The sequence below is a fragment of the Pygoscelis adeliae genome, unplaced genomic scaffold, assembly GCF_000699105.1.
Source record: "Pygoscelis adeliae isolate BGI_AS28 unplaced genomic scaffold, ASM69910v1 Scaffold621, whole genome shotgun sequence".
NCBI lineage: Eukaryota > Metazoa > Chordata > Aves > Sphenisciformes > Spheniscidae > Pygoscelis > Pygoscelis adeliae.
In genome coordinates this window covers 388,411-407,855 of record NW_008824052.1, presented here as the reverse complement: position 1 = coordinate 407,855, position 19,445 = coordinate 388,411, and the positions used below count along the sequence as shown (strand labels likewise).

Sequence of the window (19,445 nt, the reverse complement as noted above, 5' to 3'; positions counted from 1 at the left end):
GGTCAGTGGCTGCTTTTCCTCCTCCTCCTCTGCAAAGCAAAGAGCCCGTCGGTAAGCCAGGCCTGGCTGGTTACTCTCTGGAGCTGGCTTCCCATCAGAGGGGGAGGTCAGGAAGCCTTCAGGTGGGAGCATGAGTGACAGAGCAGCTGAGACGGAGGAGGTCATGGAGCAATAGACAAAGTAGTTTTGCTGGGAAATGCTAGCAAGAGACCTGCAACTTGTCCAACCTCAGAAGGAGTCCAGTTCACCCTCAGGGCTGGGGAATAGCTTATCACCTGGTACCTGCTGCCTCTCCCACAGGGATGCTGGAAAGGGACACATCATCACTAAGGCTGCTCCATTTTCCAGCTCTCCATGTCTGCATCGGGGCATGGTCAGGACATTCCATCAGCCCGTTGCAATCAGAGAGCTGCCAGCAGCCCCAGGGCTGAGACGGGTATGAAATCTTGGCTCTGCCTCCTTCTGAGCAGGGCTTTGTCTTGGGGAGGGGGCTGGCAGCAGGAGAGCATGAAACTCCTGCTGCGATGGTGGGGCTGGAGGAAATAGTGCTGGGCCATACAGGTGTGAGGAGCCATCCACAGGGCATGGCCTGGCCCCAAACCCTGAGAGAGGAGGCAACGGAGAGACTACAAGAGCGATGGAGCAGGTCTGCACCTCCACTGGCATCTGTGCAACCTTTGGGGCATGGGGACCCCAGGCAGCATGGCTTTTGTCACTGCCCCTGCGCAGAACCCCACTGAGCTCCCTTACAGTCCACCCCAGGGATGAGGAGAAGGACATCAGGGCTAAAAAGGGCTGGATTTGCTGGAGACAGGAGTTAAACTGTCAGTAGGAAAACACCCCAGTCAGTCTGTGTTAGACCACCATGGCCCTCAGGTGTCACGCTGTGGGTACCTTGGATGGTGACCACGGTGCAAGGAAGAGGATGATCTCTAGCCTGGACCTTCCTGAAGACAGGTTTGCCTATCAAAGCGATCAGCAGGAGATCAGCAGGAGGGACTGTACGCCCCATGCAAACTGCCACCGTGTGGTTAGTAAACTCTACTCCTACTTCACACAGTGTTAGTGTTGCTCCCTTGTCTGCACAGGCGGCACCACACCATGGGAAAGCCCTTCTCCACCTGCTGGTCAAAGGGAACGGCCTCATGGCCAGAGCCTTGTTAGTCTGAATTACTGTTTCCAGGGCTCCTGAGGGGCTGCTCTGCAATGTGCGAGACCCGGGACCTTCTCCCCCTGCAGTGCTCGGCCTAATGATGGATGCTCGGCTGGCTAATGACAGATGAGCAAACCCTGCTGGCCGGGTCTTGCTGGTGGGAAGTGTGCCTGAAGCAGCCATGGGGTCCCGCACCTCCTGCAGTGCTCGGGCACCCTGGCTGCTGCCTGGGGAGTGAGGACAGGCTCCCCGTGCCATGCAGAGCCCTGTGCACACCTCCTGTGCAGGCAGCAGGGAGAGGAAGGCTGGACCAAGTGGAGAACCACCCTCTACTCCAAGGGATGGAGGGGAGTTGCCTGTCACTTCAGGGGTGACGGCTCACCCTCCCCGAGGTGGGGGTTAGGTGTGTGTGGCAGGCAGGGCACTCTGTGAGAGGACACGGTGTTAGCGTGACTGGCTGGGGCAGTGGGGCCGCGGCACGGTGCCTTCTTACCCTTCCAGAGTTTCCCTCCAGGACAGAACAAAAGCAAAGAGGAAACCAAGAGGAAAGAGCGGGGTGAGCATATGGCCATTAAGAGGAGGGAAGGGGGGGCAGGGGGAGAGCAGAAATCCATACCTGTGATGGTGAAGCCACCTAGATGAAACCAAAAATGAGAGAGAGAGAGAGAGAGAGAGAGGATTAGCATCAGCACAGCAACACAGACACCCCGCAGCCCGCAGGGACGTGGTGGTCCTTCCCTGCCCCACAGATGGGGACTGTGGACATGGGGGGCTGCTCCCCGACATGCACCCCAGGGATAGGGTGGGGACACCTGAACACAAGCTTTTCAACCCACATCTGCAAGCTGCCCTCCCCCCCCCCCCCAGTATCTAATATATGCTGCAGAGCGGGTAAAACCAGTGCGAGCCTGCCCTGGGGCTGGGGGTACTTCAGGGAATGAGGGTGGCTTTGCTTCCCTCTCTGGCCACCCTATCCTGGGGATGACCAGCAAGGAAATTCAGAGGCTGGGTGAGCTCTAAACCTCTCCAAGACTGGAGGCAAAGTTTGCACTGTCTCTTCAAAAAGGATTGGCCAACTTTCCTGTCCAGTCACAAGCATCCCTAAGTCGCCAGGCAATCCTGTTTCTCTCATGCCAGTGTAAGAGGTGGTGGGTTAATTTGCACAGCGCAGGTTTGTAACTCAGGGTGTCGGTGGGTTTACTATAGCTGTAACAACACCACTCCCGAAAAATGCTCCTCGCCACAGCGGGTTACCGCTCGTTAACGTTAGTGATTTTGGGGCTCTACTCCAAGGAAAGATGTGGCATTAGATACCTGAGCTTACTTAAATAGTGCTGACCACCCTAAAAGAGAATGTCACGAGCAAAGAAAAATGTCAAACAAAATCAATTGTCTTCCGAAAATACGCAGACAAACTGGAAAATGGAAAAGAAAAACAAAGGCGCGCTTACCAAGCTCATTCAACAACAGGGCTGTGAAGGAGACAGACAGAGACAAACACAGAAGAAGAAAAGTAAATGAATAATGAAATCAAAAGGGATATCCACAGAAAGACTCCAGATCCCAAGGCAGAGATTTCAGATCTGTAAAGCTGCAGGATACCATTAGTGTTGAGAGAAAAGCACTAAAAATAAAGGAACAGAAATGTTTCATGGGATTGTGGATTTAAAATAAAAACTATTGCAAACATGAGGTGTATATGGGATTAAAAGGCACACTCCAAAAATTCATTTTTCCCCTTTGAATTGTATGTGCAAGATCTTCCATTGGTCTCGGAGGCAGTTCTGCCCCGGGGGAGGACACAAGACGTCCCATGTGCAGCGGCTACTGGCTTTGACCTCCTCCAGCTGCCTAATGGGGAGCAATAACTCCAGCAGGCAGCTATGCTTCTGGCATATACGAGAGAAGAAAAGTCTGTGGCAAGACTTGGCTCAAGGATCTTGTCGTTCAACATTTTAGGTCTCCAAAACAAAAGAAAAAGCCTCTCCCTTAATGCACCAGTGGGTCTCTGGCCCCTGAGGCGCGGACCCCACCACAGTTGCATGGCCCAAGGGTGACATTTCAGAGATGCTCTTGTCTCCAGGGTGCCAAGCACACAGCTCGCCCTGCTTCACTGCCTCTTGTACAAAACCAAGCACAAAAACTAGTTAAAAAAAAAAAATCATTGCATGGCCAAAGCGGCAAATAGCTAGTGAGTTTGCAAAGCTGAGCTTCCCTCAGGTTTCCTCAGTTATCTTTGTGACCAGGAAGATGAGGCACTTTCTTTCCTTTTCCTTTTATTTTTAATTAAAAATTTCAGCTGGGATCTCATGAGTTGGTACCACGATTCTCAAACCTGGGGCCTGGAAAGTGTGTTTGCTCTTGCTGGACTCACAAGGCTGAGCCCATGCTGGTTCCTGTGAAGCTGGGCAAAGCCGGAGGCACTGAGTTGAGTTGTCCATGTGTCACTTTATCCTGGCAACACTGGCTATGCTCCATAGATGCCACCGGCACCATTTAATGATACAAATCCCACCTGCAGAGCCTGGGCCATGCCAGTGTGTCTGATTTTTTAGCCCTACTTCTGCTAGCTAGTCACATAAACCAGCAGGAAATCTGATGGAGGGGACAATGCAGCTGACCTAGACGGAACCTGCGCTGAAGGGGAATGTATCCCACTCAGCATGGGGACATGCTGCTGTATTTCAGGCTAAAAACACATCCGGCAGCGATGCCACGGGGGCCCTCTCTGTCCTGAACAAATAATATTTTACAACCCCATGCCCGCTGAAGGGAAAGCTTATGTCCCAGAAATTAGAAAGCAGCTCCAAGGCAGACAGACCAAATGTTGCTGCCAATTTTTTACCAAGGCTTTAATAAGGGTCTGTTGTAGGGCAACTAATTATCTTAAGTAACTCTAAAACTGCTTCTTGCTCAGCCACCAATAGTGCACAGAATTAGCTGTTGCCATTAATTTTCACTTAATTTCCTAGCAGAAAAAAATGCACGGAAAAATAAGTGAACTCTGTCTTTTTGGGAAGGTTTGCAGTTGGTTTAGAAATGTGATGAAAGAGGAAATTGTTTTTATTATTCCTATGAGAAGCTATTATCCAGTGCTGAGCCATGAAACTTTATTTGAGTATAACCTGATTTCTCCTAGACTGATTGCATCTTATGGTATTACCTGCTCGTGCTGTGATTCTCAGCTATTTTCAGATCCTACTGCCAGTATAAAAAGGCTAAAATTACTGCTCTGGCCATGCTTTTTATTTCAAGCGAGGGCTATTTTATCTTCTGATAAAAATGATGCAGCGTTGCCTTTTTACCTCTCGAGACTGATTTTTCTACTCGATTAGATGAAGGTGTAGCTGCGACGTGGCAGGGAAGTGCTCTCAAAATGTCTCTGGGGGCTGGCGATACTCATCGTCCCCTGCCCGGGTGCTCCGGGGCCCTCCTGGGAGCACGCCTTGCTCCCGGGGGGCCCTCGTGAGTGAGGTGGAGTCCTCCCAAAATGAAAGAGGAAAGAAAACAGAGCAAAAAGGTGCAGTGGCCAAGCTTTGAAGGAGGGAGGGCAAAATGGCCGGGAGCTAAAGTGCGAGGAGAAAGGAGTGTGAGAGTAGGGAGACACAGAGAAAGCGGACGACAGCGTCTCGAGAGCTGGTCTGGTTTTACTCTCACACCTTTCACTCCTCGTCGTAGCCACACCGGGTCCCCAAGCACAAGGAAGAAACTGCACTCTTTCTCATATTCCTCACGGTCAAGTACTCTAAGGGTAATGAATTTCCTGTGGGAACACAAGACAAAGGCAAACACATGATTGGTGTCACACACGCATGCAGTTCACATCTGCCCGGGTGCCGTGGTGCCGGAGATGGTTGGGTGGGGGGGAAGCGGCTGTACATCCCCCCTGGGGCATATGGGGAAGGGCAGGAGCATCCCCACCACCTGGCCGGGGTCGGACCTTGGTGGGCTGGGGAAAGGCTCAGTTCAGGGGGGGATGGGAAGTGTCCTCGCTCCTGCCCTTTTCCATAGGCGTTGGGGATGTGAGCTCGGTGTTGCAGGTGCCAGGCATGAGTGAGCCAGACAGGGACACACAGGCTGGGCTCAGCCCCGGAGCACGTCCCCCACCTTTCTTCTCACTCATCTCCACCAGCTGGGGCTCCCCGATCTCTAAGTAGAAGGTCTTGTTTTTCTCATACTCCTCATCATCTATCACCTTGATTGATATCGTTTTGCTGGAACAGAGAAGAAATAGAGATTCAAGAATAAGGGGGGAATAGGGAGGAGGGGAGACAGGGACAGGGGGAGGAGGGTGGAAATGGCAGGAGAAGGGGGCTGCAGACAGAAAACAGTGGGTTTGGTAGCACAGGCTGGAGGGGCAGCACAGCTGAAAGCAAAGGGCAGGAGCTGATGGGCCGAGCTTGCCTCAGGATGAGCACAGACCACAGGGTCAGAGCACCAGCAGCTCGCAGGGTGCCATCCTCCCCAGCATGGCCAGAAGCCACGGCTGGACATGATGCAGCCTGGACTAGCCTCCCCCAGAGTTGCCTTGGCCCGGGGGCACATCCCTTTCCAAAAATCCAGGGTGCAGAACAGCCCCTTGACAGCTTTCACACACCGCATAGGCTCCCAGGGGCATGAGCACTGGGAACCAGCACGGACCATGCCCCTGAAAGCACAATGCACTGCTTAAACCAGCCCCTGCGCACGGAAGAGGCTCTGTCTCACCGGGCACAGAAGATCCATGCTCTACGTCATGATCAGCTGCTCAGTTTGGGCTTTGGAGGCTCCAATTTAGAAGCTTGAAAGGGATACTGGACTTTTTCTGTGGAAGGAACATAAGGGAAAGACAGTCTTTCTGGTTAGGGTGGGGTGAAAGAAAGCTTCACTGACGGTGAGATTTGACTTTTTCGTTTCCTTTGCAAGCAGCACATCCTTCCCCAAGCCCCGAAGGTTTGGTTCTCTCCTGTTTGAGAGTTGTGCAGCAAGTCTCTCTTCTTAAATGGCCGGGGGTTGCTGAATTTGCCCCTGCGGCATCAGCAGGGCAGGTCCGAAGGCAGAGCTCCTGCTCAGAGCACAGCCACAAAGCACACACCACAAAGGGTGAAAGCCTCACAGGAGGCTGTGGCCACCAGCAGAGAGATTTGCTCAATGGGGCACCCAACAGAGTGAAAATTGAGTGAATGAATTGCTTTACCAAGGGAAAAAATTAGCATGGAAGAAGTTTTGCAGCTCTTTTCAGGGATTCATGCAAGTAGCCCAGAAACACCCAGCCGAAAGTTGCTTGCCAGAAGGTGACCAAACCCCTGGGGTACAAGGGGCTGGTGCATAGAGGGGAGACTACTGTGGTCTTTCCTACAGTGCAAAGTCCTTGCAAGGCCAAATGGGGCGTAGAAATCCAGCAGCCCCAGCTCCCACCCGGAGCGCCCTGCTCACTGTCATGCACGCGTGGCATTGCTGCCGGGACAGGACATCCTCCTGGCTCTGACCTTGTCCCAGACAAGAAATAAGGAGGCAATAACAACAAGAAATAAAAAGGCAATGCAGTGACTGTCTGCTTGCTGCCAACCTCCTGGCTGGGTTTGCTTTTTCCCCATGCTTGATGGCACTGCCCTCCTGTGAATGCTCTTGCTTAAACAAGCTTCCCAGTTGCTCTTCCCCTGCCCAAGCCTGTCTGTCCCGTCCTTCGAAGAAACGCCTCGTGTCCCATCCCCAGCTGCTCTGTGCTTTCCATGGGCAGCCAGCATAAGTCAGAGCAGCCCAGAGGCTGCTTTAATATATCATCAAGGAGGATCATTCCTGGCAGGTTCCTGGCAGGTCCCAGCACTGAAAACCCATGAACATGGAAGAAAGCCACACTCTAGGGGAGCGAAATTCAGGCCACGCTGCCGTAATTTCTGGCTTTCTCCCCTCCTTGCATGTCTGTGCTGCCACCCAGAACCCCTCTGTTAAGCTGACAAGTTTTTGGCAGCAGAGTCGACATTTTATTCTCATTCAGAGCAAACACCGCCAAGTGCTTGGAGGAACAGCCAGGATAATTTCTTGTGCTGTTTGCTATGAGTCAGAAGTGTATTAAGTTTGCCCTTCATGCTTATAATGAAACCATTTACTCAAGAGCAAGCGATGGCTGTGAAAAGTGTAACAATGCAACATGGCTCAGTGTAATTGTATTTGATAATGAATATCTGTAATAATTTGTTCTGTTTATAATTATTGCTGCAATAGGTTTGTACATAGGAAAAATGGTTACCAAGCACACAGCTGATCTTGCTTTGCATTGATGAGTTAGGGGAAATTATCGTGTATTAAAAAACTAATGAAGGATGCAAAAATGCTCTCAGCCAAGCTATCAAAGAGGACCTGACAGAATTAACAGAATGGCACAATTCCAAAAACATTACTAAAAAAATCAATAATTTTCCTGACAACTCCCATTAAAATGTACACTGCACCCTGCCCCCATGTATGAAAAAAAAAGCCTTTCTCAGGAAAGTTAATTTTAAAAGCTGCCTTCATCAATTCTGAGGGCAGCAGGGGTATAAGGATGTAAACTTCCAATGGGTGTGCTCTGGCTTGCTGTGTGTGGCATTCCTCAAAGCCCCACAAAATAATTGTCTCTCACAAAAAGAAACCTGGGTGCCAATTAAAAAAGCTATTCCTGATGCTTTAGACCCAACACCAATAGGACTTCCCTGAATAATGCGGCCTTGGGGCTTAAAGTGCCACTGCCAGCAGGTGCTGCTATTATGCAGTTTTCCGAGTGATCTTTCTAGGGTGTGAGCAAGTGCTCTGCGCTGGGTAGACATGTGCACTGCTGCTGTTTCTGCTGTACAAGGTTGTTGGGAAAAGGGTGGGAGGAACAAATGGCAAGTCCGCTCTCTCAATGAATCTCCAATCAGCAAGAACTGCTGAGGCAAATTTGTCCCTGGGATGAGACTGCAATCCCAGAGAAAAAGGATTTCCTCCTAATGGTGTTTGAGTTCACATCTGTTTGAGAAACAGCAAGTATGTGAAAATAAGACAGGCTGCTCTTAGAGCATGCCTGATCTCCATTGCACTGCCTTTTGCCTGCTGCAAAGTGTTGAGTCCATTTCACCTGAGCTAAAGAGCCCTGCTCTGGCATGAAGGCTGAGGGCATCCATGGTGCATCCAACTGTCTGCATTTCTGTACCAGAAAGTGCTCTTCCCCGAGTCTGTAGCCAAGGCAATTGCTGAGGGAATGAGTTTCATCTCATTTCCATGTACCGGAAATCAAAGAATAAACCAAATCTTGCAGAATTGCAGCTCCAGCTCTTCTTCTCTTGCTGACGCCCAGCAGCAACAAGAGACGGGTGATATCTTCGTGAACACGGCATACAAATCTCTGCCCTTGCTCCAAGCCCAATGCTCTCCATCAGGATTTAGTATTCGTTTCATTCGTTTCAAACCATATTATTTCATATGGCCTCAAGTTGCGCCAGGGGAGGTTTAGATTGGATGTAAGGAAAAATTTCTTTACTGAAAGAGTGGTTAAACATTGGAACAGGCTGCCCAGGGAAGTGGTTGAGTCACCATCCCTGGAAGTATTTAAAAAACAGGTAGACGAGGCGCTTAGGGACATGGTTTAGTGGGCATGGTGTTGTTGGGTTGATGGTTGGACTCGATGATCTTGGAGGTCTCTTCCAACCTTAATGATTCTATGATTCTATGATTCTATGATTTGAACTGTAAAGGTCTTAACAGAGCATTCCCCCACAACCCTTAGTTACAACAGCCCATGGAAATGTCCTCTTGGCTGGTGATGCTCTAAGGATGGTGCACCAAGAGAAGAACTGCTGTACCCGATTGGACCCAATGGCCATCCAGCCCAGCCTCTTCTTCTGACAACTGACAAGAGCTCCTTGGAATGGGAGGATATAAGAGCAGGATGGGCATATAGACAGTATTTCCAACTGATGCTCTCCCAGCCCCCAAATATTTGTGTCTCAGGGATTTCCTAGCCAGACCAGGTTTCTTTGTATTTAGCTATGCTCTGCAGATTTCTCCCATTTCCCTTTGAGCTTGGGTAAGCTTTTGGCATTTGCAGTATCCCATGTGCCAGGGAGAGCAATGTAATTGCTAATGCCAACTCAGTGCCATGGACAGCAAATAGCTGCTCTTAGGAGGTGATGTGCACTTGGCACAAGCATGCCAGTCCACCTGTGTTTTCTGGGCACATCTCTGGAAAGGGCAAGAGAGAGCACCCACATGTGACCCCAGCAGGGACATGGCACTAGCAGGACAGGGATGAATGTCCCCTGTCAATGGGCAAGCAAACTGGCTTTGTACAATGGCAAAGGCAGGGCAAGAAAAGAGCTAATGCTTAGAGAAAAATGCCAGCTGGGGAAAGCACCCTGTGAGAAATCTCATGCATGTGCAGGGAGAGGTACATATGTAATGAGCTAGCACAGTCTAGCACAGGGTGACATGAGCAGAACAGAGACCAACAGGGGAATATTTCTCTACAAGTATCTTTTTTTTCAAAGGCCACATGAGAAGATGGGCTTAGCACTGGGCAGAGGTGTAAGGAGCTGGGACTCCCAGCTCTCCTGTCTCCACTAGCCTTTTCTCTCTTGTGGGATCAGATGGCACCAGGAATGACTGGTGACAACCTACGTGGACCTTTGCATTCATTTTGAACCTGAATATCTGCATAGTCACGGCACATCAGTGGAAATCCTCGATATACTCACAAAAATCCTGCCATTCCCAATCTACACTGTACTGCTTGGTTACATGAAAAGGCAGAAACCCCTCTCATGACTCAGACAAGCGACCAGCACTGCAAGGACCAAGGGAGCTTGCTGTTTCCAGGGCATCAGCAATCAGTTCCAGAGAGATCCAGACAGGACATGCAGGGGGACAGGGGACATTCTCCAGGGCACTTCTTCTTGACAGGGCCAGATCTCCAGGAGCAGAGATGTGTTAAGTCCAGTACTCACTTCCTACTGCTGCTCAGATTCAGCATGGCTAAAGGTGGTTTTCATTGCTGCGCAACGCATCTCTTAGCTCTCTTTCAGAACTGTAGTCATGCCTTTTTAACACTGCTTTCTTTTCTTTTTTTTTTTCGAGTGAGAGAATGAGGCCAGCTACCTCCATCCTCGGAGATGTTCAAAGCTCACCTGAGCAACTTGCTTTAGCTTTGATGTTGGCCCTCTGAGAAGAGGTTGGACCAGAGACTTTCTAATCCAGAGACCTTCCAGTCCAGAGACCTTGCCCACCTCAACCCTGCTGTGCACCTAGATCAGAGATCTTGCAGCTAAGAAAGCATCATTGTGCCCAGATCACTCGCGAGCTGGAATAGCTAAGTAGTACTGCACATAGACCGTAATGGTGTCTCCAGTGAGCCAGGAAAATGATCATCTCTAAACACACAACCAACCAACCGCTATAGCAGTCAGTAACTAGCTTGCCCATGAGAACATGGCATGCTGTCGCTGCCTGGACAGACAGACACTTATTCCTGAATCAACAGAGGGAACAATGTGCTTATGCAGCTTGTCACTCATCCAGCTTCCACTGATCACCCAGGAGAACTACATTAATAGCTTGGAGGAATTTCAACTGCAGATTCATAGTTAAAACATCCAGGGTAGGCAGTCGGGAGTGGAGTCCTGTTGCCTAAGCCTGGTGCTGCCAGCCCTGACCCCTGAACAGCCAAGCACTTCCCACCCAGAGGGTGAGTGATGGCGTTGAGAGAATTGCCACAAGGCATGCATGTTCTGGAGGTGATATTTCAAAGCCACATCCATTGGTGCTGCCCATTCCAGCACGCATTCTCAGGCTCCTGCAGAAAGCTGCCACATTGATTTCTCATACACCTGCTTGTCAGCCAGTCACTTAATTAGCTGAAGTTAAAGCTTGCCATGAGAGACGGGCACATGGCTTGGGAGACTCCCTGCCTTGCACAGCTCATGTGAGCGCTGGGCACCGGGCAGTGCCTGTGCAGAGGGGGAGGTGGGCTGCTGTAGGGGACCAGGTGCCGTGGGAGACAAAGCTCCCAAATCATCACGGCTGGGCAGCACCAGAGCCAGTGGCCAGGGCCATGCAAACTGGCTGTGGCCGCAGGGAGGAGCCTGGGCCAGACCCCAGGGCACGGCTGGAGCCAACCACCAAGAGCAAGGCAGCTCTTTCTCTCCCCATCCCGGCCTTCACTATGCTTTGCTCTCCATCTCCCTGGCTGTCCTTATCTGCTTGGTGAGCCTCCCCGGAGGCTGCAGGGGCTTGAGGCCCTGTCCATGCTGTTAGAGACACAAAGAGACCTAGCTGCTCCCGTGTCTGTCTCTGCAGCACACAACTCTTCCAACCGGGGCACCAGGGAGTGCTTTTATGCACTTAGCAGCTTCATTGCTCAAATTTCTGACAGCTACTTGAGGGGGGAAGTTGTCTTGTTGCTGGGAAGGAAAAGGAGCAGATCAGGCTTTTCTTCCACCAGTTGACAACAAAATTGCACCTGATGGTGAGGAGGCGACAGCCTCACACACAGTGAGATGCCCAGGTCTGTGGTGGAGGTGTTTGTCCCAGCCGCAGGGGATGTGTGCCTGGCAGGGGACATGCGAGAGGGCAACACGATGCCTGCTCAGCCAGCGCAGGGACGCACCTTCCTGAGGGACAGAAGATGTGCAGAAGTGGGCCAGATGATGTGAACAACCTTGTGTCACACATGATTTTAGCTGTTACCCAGTGGTCTCTGACAGATGAGAGATTAGGGTTTCTGTCCCTGCTGATGGGATCCCATCTTTGTAAGACGTCCCATGAGTCACCCACGCAGGGTCCTTTGCAGAACCAAGCCTTGCTGACATGAAATGTTTGTACTTCATGAAAATTTTGCCTGAAGCGTGTTGCAAACATATCATGGAGGGCAGCTGAAGCTAAGCCTGATGGATGCTTTGGGAAGTGTGGATGTGAGCTGATCTGATGTGGCAGCTTGGTTTGCTGGTCCAGCAGCCCAGAGCAGCATGGGGCTGCACAGTCCAATGCCTACCAAAACTGTGATCAAGCACACTAGCCTGGGCACTGCAAACAAAGGGAGGGGGAACTGGTCCCTCTATCCTCCCCCTACCTTTGGAGCCAAAATTCATCTGGCTGCTCTTATTTTATTGGTTGCCCTCCACCTCTTTCTCCAAGGCTTGCTGAATCAATCTTTGTAAGACCACAGGGCTGTGTTGTCATTTCTATGGCTGCATAAACCAACTGCTCCCCTGGCCTCAGGATGCATTGAGTTTAAATGACAACATACGGTTCAAATACATAATGCTGGCCGGCTCCAGAGGATCACTACCAGGAAAATCCTGGAAAAGGATCCAGCCTGCTCTTCCTTGGCCTTGCAGAGATACAAGACATGGGAGGTGGTTTGCAGAGACAGGAGGACAGTTGCTGCTCAAATAGCTGGGAGATGACAGGCACAGCTGATGCTCAGTGCCTCAGAAAACACTTTTCAGGAGCGACGATTGCCAGGTAAGATGATTTCACATGCTAGACTGAATGCTACTTGACTCTCTTCTTAGGAAGACCATATTGGGCAGGATTTGTCAGACCAGAAATGGTTTTCTGGGGAATCCTCGATGTTTGCTCTGAGCTGACTGAATTTTGCACTCTGGCTAACGCGATTCTTCATTTGTCTGCCAATGACACATTTTGCAAGGGGCCAGCTAGGCAAAGATGCACGCACTTTGTTGACCTGCCCCAAACAGGGCCTCAGCCCTTGGGTATGCTTAAATGTTTCGCTGACCCAGGACAGCTGAAGGTGTGGCCTCCGCCTTCCTCCTCCCGTGGCTCTGGATGTGGTAACACCGGGACAAAGGAGTGCTTTGCTGTTCTTTCCCAATCCCATTGCCATGCATGTCTAGTGATGGTGATCCACAGTCCTTAAAGCTCCCAGAGTGCCTGCTGGAGGCAAGATCACTGGGGGATCAAACAGGAGACACTCCATCTAGATCAGTATCTGGATCTCCAAGGACAGCATGCACAAACAGTGCAATACATGTGACAACGACTAGGAGGGAAAACACATTTGATGTGAATTTGATCAAGAACACCCCCAGCAGCAACTGCTTAAGGTGCCTGGGAAAGCTGACAGAGCAGAAATAACTTCTCCCCTGGCTTTGTACAACCCTGCCCATGCCAGCTAAAAACTGCCATTAGTCCCTAAAAATTCAGCCTGTGCTGCAAGCAAAGGATTGACTGCCCAGGGCTCAGCCCAGCCCGACATCCTTGCTCAGTACAAAACCCTGCAAATCCCATTTATAAGCCTGCATGGTTCAGAGCCAAAATCTGGCATTTCCCCCCATTCTGCCTTTCTGGGATTTTCTCCTCATGCCTGGCTGGTCAGTCAGGTCTGTGGGTAATGCAGGCAGGTAACAAAGGGGACAGAAAGTCAGGTCCAATGTTTCATCATGCTCCATCGGTGACATTTGCCCCAGTTCACGGGGAGCTTGGTGATGGGGGTGGCATGTTGCAAGGAAGAGACGTGTGCTGAGCCAAGGAAGGGTCAAGGCTGGATTTGAAATCCCCACTGGAAAACTGGAAGTGGAAAACAAGCATGGTGAGGAATAAAATCGTGAAGGGCTTTGGGTGGGAGAGGACCTCTGGGTCAAACCCCCATCCCTCTCCCTGGTTGTCCTCGTACGCATTTTCCCCAAGGAAAGCAACTGGAAACTCATAAAAGTGCTTCTTGCTTCTCTACGCACCCAAATACGCATGCAGCTTTTCTTTAGAGCCAGGTCCCCCCTTACAACAACAATTGCTCTAACCTTTCAAATAAATACAAGTTGCTCTTCCCTGTGTGCACCTGGCATAGTTGCCATGACAATGCTCCTCAAACAGGAGACATCACTCTTATTGAAATGGCTTTGGCACTCCCCAAAATGAATTTCAATGAGCAACTGCCAGCGGAGAGGACATTTCTGCAGCCCTGTAAATCACTTAGCAAACTTTGCTGAGTTAAAGCTGACTAAACAAAACAGTGGGGACGATGCGAAATAATAGGTCTATATCTAACAGCATGGCTTCAGCATCAGGAATCAGGATTCGAGGAAGCCCAAAATACATCTGCTGCGCATCAACTGCTCCAGTGCCACCACTGCAGCAAGATTTTGTATTAATCATAGCTGTGCTTCCCTCCCAGGTAAGCCACATTTCAAATCCTGCTTGCTTGGGTTTCAGGGCAAGGGAGAATTTCCCTTGTTGTTTGGGAAGACTGGACAAGAGGTCTTGATTGTGCCCTGCCACTCTGTCAGGGCTGCTGACAGGTAGCCCTGCTGCTGGCAAAGCAGCTGTACACGGGAAAAGAAGGAGAGGACAAGGGGATGCTTAGTGACAGCAGAGGGCATGCCACAGAAATTCAAAGGGCAAACATCAATATCAAATGTGCAGGCTCCCTTTCAGGAGCAGTATCCAGCTTCATTTTAACTCCATGCTCAGTCAGGGATATATCTGACTCCTGTTATTTGCTGGCTGGCCCCAAAGATCAGCCCCCTCTTTTCAACAGATTCCCCCAAAACTCTTGGAGTGGTGACCCAAATGCAGGCTCAAGGCCTCCTGATGGGTGTTGCAGAAATCAGCACTTCACCATCACTACGTTTATCATCCTTTGCCTAGTGATGCAAGTGACTGAATTCAAGACTCAGAAAGTACCTGTGACTGAATCATTTTGTGCTGCACTCCTCACACCGGCATGCTCTCAACAGCTTCTGTGCCAACTTAGCAAAATACGTGTGCATGCACACGCACATGCACACAAGTTGCAGTCAAACTGCTGAAGAAAATGACACCTGCCTCAACACACAGTGTGTGCATGTGTGCAGATGTGATCTGTATTTGCAAGTGCAGCACACAGCAAACATCCTACCCGCTCTCCCTACTGGAGCCCTGCTGATGCTAATAAACTCCTAAGCTACGGAAAAGCCTTTTGATCTTTTATGAGCTTGTCGCTAAGTGTCACACTGAACTTTTATTAGAAGAAGTTGTAAGTAATCTCCTGTCAAGGGAGGTTCAAGTGCAATGCTGACGTTTGAGCAATTTAAATGACTGGCTGCAGAGTTCAATCCTGGTCCAGACTCCCTTTGGCAAGTCACCCATGCTGGACCAGTATCAGGGGTTACCTGACTGTATGAAAAACATGAAGCCTCTAGGTACTAGCATATGAAATCCTGTCATTATACAGGCTTGAAGCATCAGGGATGCTAATTTCTGAAGACCATAACCCCAGCCGTGAGCTACACCCCAGCGCCATGCAATGCCATCGCTATGCCACAAGGCAAGCCTTACGAGTGAGGCAATGCAGAGCTACCCAGGGATAAGGCCAGCAAACTCAGAACATGCCCCGTAAAGTACTCCCCAGCCACCCCCAGAGAGGGGCTGCTGCTATGGCAATGCTGCCTTAAACAGTGACAATGTTTGGAGCACTAAGTCAACAAATGACCCCAAAAATCTCAACTCTAAGTTCTGCACTAAAGGTGCTGCTTGGTATTTTCACACTGCCGTTTCCATCTTTGGGCATGGCTGTGGTCAAGAAAGAGAATGTGCTGGGATTGAGCGCCAACAGCAGGGTTCCTCTCTGCCCCGAGCCCAGCAAGACATTACAGGGAGGGGACAAACTTGGCCCCAGAGCTTGGCTCCGAACACAGCAGAGCAATGGGGAAAGCTGGTCTGCCTCTGAAATTTGTGTCTCTGGACACCATTTGTTTTCAGAAAGAGGGAGTAATCGCAGGAGCTGATTTTACCTCCCCTGGCTGGAAACACAGCCAAGCCTTCAGACAGTTTGGGAGCTGTTTTAATTTTATTTTTTTCTTTCCCCCTTCCTTTCCAACAAATTTCTTCTCCACAGGGCAGAGGAAAAAAGCATGCCAGCTGAGAGCTGAGATGGGATTTTTTCCCTGCCTTTTCAAACACCTCCAGGTCTTTAGGAGCTGCTAGCAATTAATGCCCATCCCCTCACAGAGACCTTTCTGACACTGCCCCAAGAAGACCAGAGGACCCTAATGTCCTTGGGCTGCTGTGTACTGGCAGAGGCGGGCACTAGAAGATGTGCGGGGCTGTGGTACCCGAGTGGAGGGTGCTGCCGCAGCAAGGAGTTGTTCCCTGTCCCTGCTGAAGGGTTTTGCCACTTCATTGGTTGCAGCATCCCGACAAGGGCCACTCTGGTGGGGTTTCCCTGCTGCTGGACACATTCAAGGTCGGGAGCACGTGGGCAATTTCAAGAGCCACCGTCCAGACTGCGTGACTGACATGCCGTCTGTTTACTGCCAAATAAATTAAACTGTGAAATACGGCCCGCTCAACTGAAACTCTGTGTATAAAGACCCTCTGAAAGTGACACCAGGTCTCCCCAGTGACACATGGTGTTAAAGCCTGTGGTGGGAGCACAAAAGCAAATGCATATTTGCTAAGGATCCCTCCCAGTGCCGAGATAGGCAAGAAACCAACCCTACAAGGAGGATGAAAAAAATCTGCTTCTGTCTCCAGTTACCAAGGAGATTGTTTAGACAAACCTAAAATAAGAGGAACCGTGTGGCCAAGAGAAACGTGAGCATGGAAGAGCAATCGAGTGCTTTGTGACAGCTTGCTGCCTTACAAGCTGGGCAGGATCCCTGTGATGGGCTCGAGTTTGCCCAGCAGCTCTTCCCCTCTTCCTGCGGGAAAAAAATCCACGTTTCAGTTTACATGCACCTGGGTGAAAATGGCAAGGAACATTTAAAAATGGCAATACAGAAAAGTCCCTGCCCACAGAGGCCTCAGCTGCATGTCAGCCCCTTTTATGGCAATCGTGGCAGCAGGACACAGCATTTGGTGCTCTCAGCCTAGACCTGTCTTTGTGTGTTCAGGCCATCAGAGGAGACCTCCCTGTGGGAGCAAACTAAATCCAGGTATATGTGGGGCTAAAAATGACGCCCCTTTGTGGCCAGCTCAGCAGCTCCAGTCCCTGTCTATAAGCTCGGAGGACTGGCCGATATATAGAATGCCAGATGGAAAATCCTACTGCAGAGCCCCATGGACACACACATGCTGAATTTGCTCCTGTGACAAAGGTGAGAAGCCAAAGCCCATCAGATTGTTTGCAGACAGGGGTCTCTCAAGCCCCACAGGTTGCACACCCCACATCAGGGTCTGCACAGGGGCTGCCCCAGGTCCAGCTGCGTGTTGCTGTCATGCTGGAAACTGCTGATGTTATGTGGAAGCAGCGATTACCACACAAACCCCAGAGCTGGTTTCCACCCCTTTGCAATCCTTAGTTCAGACAACAAGAGGGAAAAGTTCCCAGAGCCGTTTCTCCAGCTGATCCTCATCTTACACATGCTTATCCGGATCCCTGATGCCTCAGGGCTTTGAGTTAAAGGTAGAGCATGCCAAAGCGCCTGTCGTTAAACTTGCCCATGACTTTCCACCGTTTTAGAGTCTGTTTCAGTTGCTTGATACTTTGCCAGACTTCAGCCATTCAGACTGAAACTCTCCATGTGGAGTGGCCACTGCTGAGAGAGTTATAAAAAGCCCCACCATCTTTGCCGCTGAAGACTCAGCTTCGGGAAAAAAAATATGCTGCTTTGCCCATGCAAACTTTTTTTTTCCCAAACACCATATTGAGTAATTCTCTCTTCCTTATGCTTTGCTGCAGAGGATGAAACTTAGCAGAAGGATCTCTCCAGTGCTTAGGATGTGCCAATCCCATAAAAATTTGCTTAAATTAGACCAAGTTCTAAGACTCTAAAAACTTGCAAAATGCGTAGGCTTCTTCGAACTGGCAGCTCAAGGTCTTGGAAGATTTCATCTGCTCTGGAAATGCTCCATCCTCTCCCAGTGCCAAACCTGCCTTTGCACAGGCTGTGCCCCCCAGCAGGGCTTTCCCTGTGCCTGGGAGCCGCTGGGGAGCTGGGAGCTCTGGCCGTGACAGGGAAGCTGGCTCGCTTGGGTGCCTGAGGCAGGAGCAGCCACAGGGCCTGGGGAAATCCCATGTCTGTGCCTCCCCTCCTCCTCCTTACTGTTGGCCTCTGAGCTATGAATGTCTCCGAGCACATGGACTCCCGCTTGCTGCGAGGATGACAGGCTCTCCGCAGTAATTTTGGTAGCCCTCCTCATCAGCTTGTGCTAGGTAAGCAATGATGCTTGCTGGGGCATCTACATCTGCACCCTCGTGCTCAGCCTGGGATCTGTGGGGGATGATTCTCCTTTTTTGGCTGCCTTGATCCTGAGCTCGACTTAGTGAGCCAGGGCTGCTGGGGAAAGTCAGAGGCACATGGTTGGAGTTTAACTCTGGGCCAAAGTGCTCGGCTTGGTAGGACCATGCTCCAACGTGCTCCAACCTGTGTTGGCTGGCTGCAGATGGAGTGATGCTACAGAAAAAAACTGCTGCTCCTGGGAAGGGCAATTTAAAACCAGAAGACTTACAAGCATTTAAAGCACAAAAAAGTAGAAACACACCTCAGTATTGTGCTTGGGAGTTTCTCCCTAGCCTGGGCCTGGTGGGAACCACAGGGATGGTTTAGGAGCTGTTGGGTGGAAGGAGGGCAGAGGGAGGCCAAGGGAACAAGGGCTGCCCAGTGCAAAGCCTGGGAGGGGAAGAAAGAGAGAGAGAGACAAAGCTAGCATCAGCTGCCTTTGGCTCCAGAAAGCCATGCTAGTGATGGTAATTACAGTGTTAAGAAAAAAAAGATGCTTTTAAGAAGTGTTCCAAAGACACTGTCTGTCAGGATTCAAGGAAACTGTAGCAAAGTATAGTAAGAGGAAAGCAAATTGACCAAAACAACCAGCCAGGAAATAAAGGCTGTCTTTTGTATTCTGCCCCTTTTCCTCTCTCAAACTCATTAGCTTTTCCTTCAAGCATGGATAGGTGCTATTGTGGGGATATTAGTGCTTTCAAAGAAGAGAATGAATCTCAGCAGGAGACTCCATTCAAAAAGCCTGTTTCAAACAGGTTGTGAGGTGCCCTTCCAAATGCTCTGTGATGCAGCCCCCACTGCTGTCATTCATCACACCAATTCACACCATCTCATAATGTTATCTATTTTTTGGCTGAATATCAGGATGCTGAACTGACCATGAGCATATTTGTTTATTACAGGCAGGTAGGGATCCCCTAGTAGCCACACACAGTTGCTAGTCTATTCTCTTACCAGAACTCACATTTTTAAAGCTATTTAGGTGTTTAAGGTCAACTGAAACCCTAACCACAACAGCTGTAGCAGGGCTTAAGCATGGTCAGGGTTTCTGGCCATGCGTCTGCAGTCTCCAGCCTGAGCCTGACTGGCCAGAAGCTGCAAGAGGAACACCCATGAGAGCACAGTCCCAAAGACCCGGCTGA

General features: G+C 50.3%; 1 protein-coding gene across 1 annotated transcript in view; it reads right to left on the bottom strand.

Moving 5' to 3' along the window:
• Positions 1-19,445, bottom strand: part of SLC8A1 (solute carrier family 8 (sodium/calcium exchanger), member 1) — a 109,671-nt gene that overhangs the window by 13,430 nt on the left and 76,796 nt on the right. Inside the window, exons 2-7 of the mRNA XM_009333726.1 lie at positions 5,261-5,367; positions 2,605-2,625; positions 1,770-1,787; positions 1,647-1,661; positions 895-963; positions 6-29 (exon numbers count right to left, since the gene is read on the bottom strand). Coding sequence (XP_009332001.1) covers positions 6-29; positions 895-963; positions 1,647-1,661; positions 1,770-1,787; positions 2,605-2,625; positions 5,261-5,367 — 254 coding nt within the window. The remainder of the gene's footprint in view (positions 1-5; positions 30-894; positions 964-1,646; positions 1,662-1,769; positions 1,788-2,604; positions 2,626-5,260; positions 5,368-19,445) is intronic.